The sequence below is a fragment of the Zootermopsis nevadensis genome, unplaced genomic scaffold (genome assembly GCF_977971745.1).
Source record: "Zootermopsis nevadensis isolate Lab colony 2312 unplaced genomic scaffold, Znev_1.0 Znev_ptg000027l, whole genome shotgun sequence".
NCBI classification, from domain to species: Eukaryota; Metazoa; Arthropoda; class Insecta; order Blattodea; family Termopsidae; genus Zootermopsis; species Zootermopsis nevadensis.
In genome coordinates this window covers 2,745,083-2,754,576 of record NW_028259159.1, presented here as the reverse complement: position 1 = coordinate 2,754,576, position 9,494 = coordinate 2,745,083, and the positions used below count along the sequence as shown (strand labels likewise).

Sequence of the window (9,494 nt, the reverse complement as noted above, 5' to 3'; positions counted from 1 at the left end):
TATTCCCTGAGATTGGATTCATGTTACCTGATCTAACTGAACCCAAAAATTAACCTCAAAATGATATCCCTGAGAAACTGAAGATATCCTACCCTTCTAACTGGTTATCCTCTCCAAACTGAGCAGGTTTTGGATAGGTACAGGAAGAAACAGAACATTTCAAACATAACACTTTGCAATCACAAGGCAAGCAAAACATACTTATATGGGTATCACTCATTTATCATCGGCACTATCAAATTGAGCTCTCCTGCTACCAGCAGCAGAACAATGGAATACCAAAACAAATTACAGCACACAAGACTAGGGCAAACAGAATATTGGGATGACTAATAAAGTGATGACAAGAAAATGCAACAGACCACATGGCCTAATGATAAAAATGGTAACACAAATCTGTATCACCTTGCTCAACTAAAATTCAGCAGATTTTGCCCCAAATGAGAAAGTACTTCATCAAGATTATGTGTATCTGTCATGCTTTTCCAATTTTATAAGAGGCTTATGACATCATCATGTCCATGTCACTCCCAACAACTACAGAACCAACTGTCTAATCACACCATCACAGATCACCCATTATCCACACTTTATAATTCAGTACCATAACACCAACATGGTGACCACGCATATCCCCGAGATGGGAGCAGCGTAAGTTCTGTTTAAAGTTTAAAATTTAGTTGTTATAAAATTTTAAATAATATATGCCTTCTGATAACATAATTTTTGTGATTAATATAAAATAAGAATATGGATACCACAAAAATATAAATTTAACTTTCTTTGATATCAATTATTGATGAACCTCTGTAGTTAGATGATAAATCATAAACATACCTACAAATTTTGTATGAAACACCTTTTTGAGAGTTAAAAATTATAAACATGGTGATGACAAACTTTGAGATTATGTCTTAATAAGTTTCAAGTAGAGAGAAAAAACTGATGGAAATTTTTTTAAAACTATTATCACTTCCACCAACATGTCTACATAGATTGAAGAATATAAAGGACATTAGGTACTGCAAGTTATTCCCAGAGTTTATGTTCCTTACCATGTAATTTTCCTTTAATAACATTCTTTTCCTTTACATAAATTACCTTTCTGTGTTAGAAAGTGTCTACAAATGACTCAAATATTTGTCTCTGATTTAATCTTATTTAACAGAAACAGAGTAGTGAAATTCAAAGTGTTCTAATTACTAGAGAATCAGTACTCTTATGAAAATGTATGCTATGATATACTTCAATCCATAATTCAAAACTATATTACTGTTGAATCACTTGTTGATATCACTCACAAGGTTGACGCAGTCGATCGTTACCGTCTGATTCAGCTTTAGTTTTGCAGCATGGCAGTGCACCTTCCTCTGACTTCTTGGTCAGAGTATTAAGTGTAGACACTCCACTTTTTCTTTAGAAAACAGTTTCATTTTGCCATACTGCAAAACCACAGCCAAATTAGAGGGCAACAGACTCAGTCCCATTGTCACATCAATTTTTTAGTACAGACTTTCTGTTTGTATACAGATCAGTCTCTTGCCAAACTCTCAATGACTAAGAGCTTATACCTCACATGGAACAGATTACAATTCAACTCACTGGGGTTAAGGAATAGGAAGATCATCAATAAAGCTGAATAATGTATGTTGTTGCACCATCTCTCCATGATGGATCATCAGCAACTACTGCCCTACACACAGGACATGTCTGTTCTCTGTCAAACCATGTGGCAACGCAGGTTTCACAGAATATGTGGCTACAGTGAAGGAGAACTGGATTTTTATAATCATCATAACAGATTGGACACTGGCTGCCTGCAGTTTGTAGCTGGTCTTTATTTGGGCTTATACCAAGATTCTGTAAGAGAAAGCACAACATTAGAAAATATTTAAAAGAATTTTAAACGGTTTAGATAATTAATCCCTAAGATTCAATATAAAGTACTCTGTTGTAGATTATGGTCTTCTGGTCTGTGACACCATACAAGTACGCACATAGGTAACACCATTTTGGAGGAACATATAACCTAACCTAAACACGGAGACGATACGTTACTCTGAAGCACTGGCAGCCACTTCCAACATCATACGCATCACGATCATGAAAACCGTGACCCACATTTCTGCCCCCAATATAATCTTATATCTTGGGTATTTTATCGTCTGCAAATTTCGGAGAGTTGGGTTTGTCAAATTTTTACCCCTGTGTATATGATCAAATTAGAGTCCTTATCAGCAATACATGCATCTATAACTTTTTTCAGCTCAGTAACCCACTGTATATTCCATGAAAAAAGTTGCTAAACATTCTGAACAGAAGGTAACCCTGTTCCAAAAGTCAAATTGTAAATTTTTTGTCACCTAAATATTCTGAATTTAATTTACAATAACCAAGAAGAAAGTTGCTGTAATTTACCTTTAAAGTAATTGATATTGCCATTTCTAGGATTAACTAAGGCATTAAGTATATGGGAATTTTGTTAACAATGTTTCAGTATGTGTGGTGTTGTACAACGTCTGAATTCAACATACCACACTCTGAAGCAACTTCCAAAATGCAACTCTCATGAGTTTTACTCTGTTCATGAGGTCACTTCCCTTGGATACCATATATGCCGCAGACAGGAATACTCCAACAACCTTCTCTGGTCCTTGGTAAGATTCCAGCAGAAAATACAGCCATGGCTGGATTGGGGCCAGGCTCCGGTAGAGCTGGGATGTGGCTTCTAAGAACAAGTACCATTTTCCCTACAACATGATCAAGAGTATGAGTTATCACATTGTTGATGTCATTCTGCAGGAGTGCAGAATTAGTTTTTTTCCTGAAATTCAGTTTCAGATATCTACTGTCACTGCCCATCTATGAATACGATAAGAAAACTATTGTGGATGGATTCATATCCAATTAAACACTGTTGGTTCAAGACAATCTACAGCATACTGTCGAAAACAATTTGGATCTTGGGAGTTGGGAGAAGAAAACTACTTTATATTTTAAATTAAACTTCAAATTTCATTTCTGAAAACATTTAATTACAAATTATTAGGTTTTGTTCACATTTAATTTGGGGCTTTGAATATATTTTGAATTAAAAAGTATACTATCTGAAAACACTGAACAATTTATACCATACTTTACATGAATCTTCAAAATTTAATTCAGAAAAAACTGTACACTTAGATTCTGATTATATTTATTGCTACGTTTTCTTAATAAAGTCCAAGCACAAAATGATACTTCGGAGATAAATTAGCTAATTAAGGTAAAAAATCAAGACATAATTTTCAGGAACATTTTGTGTAATATCCATTAAAAATCTTTCAGACAATATCTACAACTCAGCAAGATACACAGATGTGTCATCTCAGACATTTTCTTAAAAAACATTAAGCCTTTGTTTGTTTGTTTTTTGGAGAAATAAACTCTTGTTTCGTCTGGACTTGCTACCAGTAATACCAAACAATCTTATTTTAGGATAAAATATAAAGGCATATTTTGTAAGATTAGATGGATTAATATAAATAAAAAGTCTGAAGACAGACTTCAGGCAAAGCTTAAGCTTGAATATTTGCATGTTCATATATCCCTAATTTTCATTATTGGTTGCACTACATACCTATTACATATATTCTATTCAACCCTTTAAATTATTACAAATTATTTAAGGAAAATGTACAAAAGACAGAAGTTGTGTATTATCCATACTGGATGAAGTCTTGACAAGAAAATGTGAGACATGAAGGGATGGCAGTTCAAACTCAAAACAGAAGTTGAAAATGTTGTATGAGGCGACAGCAATGCCTATAGGGGGCATATGGGAAACAAGATATTATGTACCAATTCTTCCTTAGCCCTTTGAATCTGAAGAGTATCTAAATAACTATTAAGAATTCAGTCTGTATTGAGAAGAAAAGAACACTTCAACATTACAAACATCAAATGGTTAATGATACTTAAAGAAACAATCCATTCACATTTACAGGAATAATTAACTTAGTAAATACTACAAAATGGAAACCCCCTTACTCTAGGAAGAGATTATGGCCTTTTTAGTGTACAAGCCAACTTACTCGACTCTGGTAGGGCAGCAGGGCAACAGGTAGTACAGCAACGGACACTTTGAGGATTATTGTGATCAACTTGAGCACAAAGTCTGTCACAACCACAACCCACAGTAAGTCCCAGACACTGAGAGGCTGTGAATATGGGGGGATGAACACCAGGCTACAACAAAGGACAAATTATTATGGTCTTATTCACAGTTATTACACAAAAGTATGTTGACTGCACTTGAAAACTACTGATGGTGACAGCAGCAGCAAGGTTGGAAAAGGGGGTGAGAGCACTAGGAACTGGACTCTAGGATGATGGCTGTAGTCTGTATTGTGGTACCACACTGAGTTAAGATACCATAACTTTACATTTTTAAATGTATTCCTTATTACTTAGGAAAGTCATATTCTGTTCAAGAATGCATCTGCCTTTTTTCTGTATCTTAATAGTACCTGAGATATAGCTTCTGTTCTCGGAACAAGTAGTAGATAAACGGAATACATCCTAGAATATTGCAGACGATCAGTAACAGTGACGTCAAACTCCGCTGAGTCTGTTTAGCTATCTCCTGCTTCACCACTGCATTCGCATGGCAAAAGGTGATGAACAAACCAATGAAGAAAAGAATACCTGGAAAAGAAAAACATGCACACACTCTTGTCAATCCTAAATGTGGAAATGTGCAGAGCAAATACCACTGCTAGACAGGAAATATTAGTTTCCCCCTGGACCTGGTCTCACATTTCACAAGAGTTCCCCTCTACTGTTCCACTAACTCTTGAAAACACTATAATTTATAATATACAATGACAAAACTAAAATTATACTTGTTGTTTTATAAAGGCATGACACTTGAGTCCTAAACTACAGGAGAAGCACAGACAGAAAATGTATGAGAACAAGATGCAGAAGATAATAACTGAAGCGAAAGTAACAGTATGGAGAAAATTACATGACGAGTTTCATAGTATGTCCTCTTTACCAAATATTATTAAGAATTGGAAAGTGAGTTAAGAGGGACATGTAGCACCAATGGGGTGATGAGAAATATATAAATTTAAGTTGGCAAACCTCTACCATTTGGTAGGCCAATGTATACATAGGAGGAGAATATTAAAATGGATCTTGATATGGAAAAGTGGTGTTGGTGTGGCCTGCATTCAACTGCCTCTGGGTAAAGTACAATGGTGGTCTCTTGTCAACATGATGAAAACTTCAAATCCTACATGGTAATAAATCTTTGAGTTCCATAGAGGGCAAGAAATTTGTGGACCAACTAAGCAAAGAACACAATTTATGCAGTTATATTGAAAGTAGAACTTATGGTCTGTTTCAAGCCAAAATACCTAAACATTCAAAGAATCAAGTCAAACAGTGGGTTGGGTCTGACAATTTTTAAACTCAAACTGATGCATTAAGTTCATTTTCATCCAGTATTTGTATCTCCTTTGGAATTAAATCCAAAAACTTACCAAAACAATGATCATAGATGCCTTTGGCAAACAGAATAAGCAGGAAAAGTGCAAACTTTTGCAGAAAGGCGAGGGACTGCCTTGCTTCTGGACTCCGATGCAATATTTCTGCAACACCTAAAACATGAAAGTAGTGGCACAATTACAAACCAATGTAAATTTCTTATACTTGCCAAATAACACACTGAAATTCTTTTACAGCAGGATGCAACACAACAGTTGTTTTATAAAATTCTATTAAAATATACAAATGAAAAAATATTAACAAATAAAACATGAAATCATGTGTGATTTCATGAAGTATTTAGTTAACATGTGGATAAGGTGCAAGAAACATTCATCACAGAATATCAAGTAACAAAGCAGTCATGACCTGTTGTAAGATACCATTCATTAGTATGTATACTGGAACTTCACAGAGTGCAACATGTAAGGGAAGTGAACTCCTCACAAATGAAACAAGGAAAAGGATGAGAATGTTTTTCTGCTAAACAAAAATTATAATTTTAATGAACGTTTATTAACCTTGAAAGGAAGAGACCACTTGCGAGAACAAGGCATAGGCAGATGATACTAAAATGAATCTTGAAATGGATATCAGGGTATGAATGATTTACTTGGGTCAGTGTACAGTCCTGTGGTAGGCTCTTTTAAAAAAGTAAATAAATTCCGCCAACCAAATAACTATTTATTAACTTCTCAAGGATTCTCATTAATTTTTGAATCCTTCAAAAGTTGTTGGAATAGTAATTCATCACTTGCCTGACATAAGATCAGTGCTACTGAAGAACCTTTTTCTTCATATTCATGCATTACTTCTAGCTTACACTGTAACAGTGTAAGATATAAAAATGGAAAAGAACAACTTTGTTTTCTATCGTATAAATTTTTAATGACTTGGTCAAAAGAAGACATTTTGTTTAGAAACATGAAAATATTCCTGTTTTTAAATTAGGCAGAAATAGCAAAAGTCAGAAAGAACAGCAAATTTAACTTAGCAGAGAAAGGGTAAAACATATGTGCCCCTACATTTTTTGAATCCTTGATAGGACTCTTGCTTGGTGTTCCTTTATTCTCATTTTGACTGGATGAATGAACAGCAAATATATCATAAGAATGAGGGGGACTGCATTGCAACTAAAGAACTTTAATCACTCACAACAATAGCTTCATTGGTCCCTTCTCTCTCTCAGTACACAGACCAAACTTATGGTGCATTCAGCTTAAACTAGTCATGTCTAAAAGTGAAAATGGTACTCATTTTCCCGAGTGGTCTGAAATGAAACTGAGGATGAGGAAGATTATACCTTCTTGAACATTATTGTTGTTGTTGTTGTTAGGATGCGGCTGCTCTGGATGACTGGTAGCTGCAGCTTCACGGATATTGTTAAGGAAGTTCTCAGCAGTTGTAGTGTTTGGCACATTGGCCATGTTTGGACCGTACTGATGCTGATGATGGTGGTAATGAGAGTCTGATGCCTCATCAGTATCAACTGTGATCACAAAGCTATCACTAGAGGAAGGCTGAGTTATGGGAATAGTTTGATGTTGCTGTGATGACAATGGTGTTAGCAGCTGCTGTTGGTTCTGTATTTGCTGCTGACGAGTCCGAAGCCATGAAAGAGGAAGACCGTGGCTCTGTGCAGTTCTTGCATGCTCCATCAGTGGTTGCAGTCCTTGAAACATAGTGTGCAGATTGTCTCGCAAGAGCCTCTGACCTTCAGTAGAAGGTTGTCTTAACTGAGCTTGATTAATATGAAGTCCACTTAATGAACCTAAACAACAAGATAAAAGATGTTACTTGAACTGCATTTCCAGAGGCTCAGGTTCACTTGAGAAACTATTACATATACCAGTGGTCACCAACTTCTCTAGTCATACAGTTTTTGTTTGACAATAACATATAATTAACTAATATGGGTAAGTTTAAGAAGGAGAAATATGTCTAATTAAGCACCATACCATGACTGCTAGGTAACAATGATGAATGACAGTTTACAAACTTCTAAATTTGTCAAATTTGCTTGAAATTCTAATATTTAAAAATGCTAATATAACCTTTCATCATCCTTCAGAAGTAATGAAGTGCACCTGTTGGGAGCAACCGGTTAACAAAAAGTGTATGTCAACTGAGAGGCTGTGCACCGATGTAGGAAAATAAAAAAAAGACTCACATATTGTAGTACATGTGCAATGCTTTAGTTTGGGCATACCTAGAGAAGCAAGTGATTGAGTTACACGATACGGACTGCTGTGATAACTGCTAAATACTGAGAATGCTGGAAGGTTACTTCTCAAATTTCGGGTTTGTGTTGAGCTATTACGATCAAAACATGCCATGCCTAGAACAGAAAAAATGCACAGGTTATAACAAAGTTTCACTAAATCATTTCCTTCCAAACTGCATATGTCACAATTTTCTGAACATCACATGGGAACAATAAGTATGTTACAACAATTAATGGCAAACAATAAAAAAGGTGCTACCTTAATGTTCACTAAAGACTAAAAGAGAAGAATACAGATTTTGTGGTACAAAGAACATGTAGGAAAACCCATTATCACATAATGGAAACCAATAAATAACTCTATAGAGCAGAGTCCTTCTTGATAAGCTGATAGTACTCAGCGAGTTATGAAATTCCCAGCCTTTTATGGAACATAAAGTTTCATTACAGTATTCATAAGAAACTGTCACCAGTACAAGTTTTAGGCCCTGTTTAGCATTTAAAACACAATGGTCTTTTTACAGCCCCCAACCTATTCCCAGCTCCCACAATTCCCAGACTGGAGGATCAATTGGAAACCAATTAAAGTTCTGAAAACAAAAAACTTAATATGTCAGCTATTGAAGCAAGTCCTTCAGTACCTATTCAAAAATATTTGCCAGTGGACAGTAGTGTGCTTATCCCTAACTATGCACAGAAATGAAACAAATAACAACAGATGGCTGCATTATACAATTCACAAAGCTGTTAAACCCAGTCACACAGGACAAAGTCTGTAAATATGAAGTCATATACAGATGATTTGTGTCATTTCAATATCGCTACGTTATAAAATGCATGCCACATTACCTTCCTGATTCGGAAATAAAATGTTACTCAGACCAAATGTAATTGTGATAATCACAATATTAACTTGACAGGTCTGATGGTGACAACACACTGTTTCTGGTTACTACAAACAATACGTTAATTATAATGTTTAAACATATTGATCAAATAACAAAGGACAATCTTTCAATTTCGGTCACAGTGAAATACCCAAGCACATCACTAATATGGACACTACATAATTCTTTACCTCTTTGGACTTTGGTAATCTATGGACTGGAGTGTGTTCTATCATTGCATACGAAATACGCTAGTTTGATTACTCAGTCCGGTTACAGTTCTCGTGATATATTAAATTTCTATAATATTTTCCATCTATAAAAGTTCGAAATATGGAAGCAGAACTAATGGGACACATGATATAAATTTAAATTAAAATAAAATATTAAAAATTATCGATTAAAACTTACAAGTACAATCGACTTCCTTGAAAGATGCATCTAGTTTAATATTTCTCCGGCAGATGGAAGACCATGATCTGAACTGCTTCTGCCATCTGTCGTGTGATTGCATACCTTCGGCCGGTTTGTTCAATATATTAACCCATTTTACGTATGTTCCATATTTTATTATTACTAGAGCCACGCGCTCCTTTCGGAGCGCTTTCTTTAGAGTCGTTCTTTTTCGATAATTTCGCATTTTTCCTTTCGGAGCTTCTTTCGTCCATCAAGGTCATTGGTTGCGTTTTAAAATCTTAAGTAAGAAACTAAACTAACACCCCCGAACTGAGGGTTAAAACACTTGATTGCGTTTTAAATTCTTGAATAAAAAACTAAACTACCCCCCCCCCGAATGGGGGGTTAAAACACGTTTTAAAATCTTGAGTAAGACACTAAATTAACCCCCCTTC

At 35.3% G+C, this 9,494-nt stretch overlaps 1 protein-coding gene across 2 annotated transcripts; it reads right to left on the bottom strand.

Annotated features, from left to right (window-relative positions):
- Positions 1 to 1,041: 1,041 nt before the first annotated feature.
- LOC110838874 (RING finger and transmembrane domain-containing protein 2) lies at positions 1,042 to 8,975 on the bottom strand. Of its 2 annotated transcripts, none has more exons than XM_022082505.2 (8): positions 8,835 to 8,975; positions 7,742 to 7,870; positions 6,836 to 7,303; positions 5,529 to 5,645; positions 4,509 to 4,686; positions 4,074 to 4,227; positions 2,535 to 2,750; positions 1,042 to 1,860 (listed from the first exon to the last, which is right to left on the bottom strand). In XM_022082505.2, exons 2-8 carry the CDS (start codon positions 7,866 to 7,868, stop codon positions 1,627 to 1,629), a joined length of 1,494 nt encoding a protein of 497 aa, XP_021938197.1. In that variant the 5' UTR covers positions 7,869 to 7,870; positions 8,835 to 8,975; the 3' UTR covers positions 1,042 to 1,626. The 2 variants fall into 2 exon arrangements, with proteins under 2 accessions (XP_021938197.1, XP_021938196.1); XM_022082504.1 differs by lacking the exon at positions 8,835 to 8,975 and adding an exon at positions 8,606 to 8,828.
- Between the last annotated feature and the right edge of the window lie 519 nt (positions 8,976 to 9,494).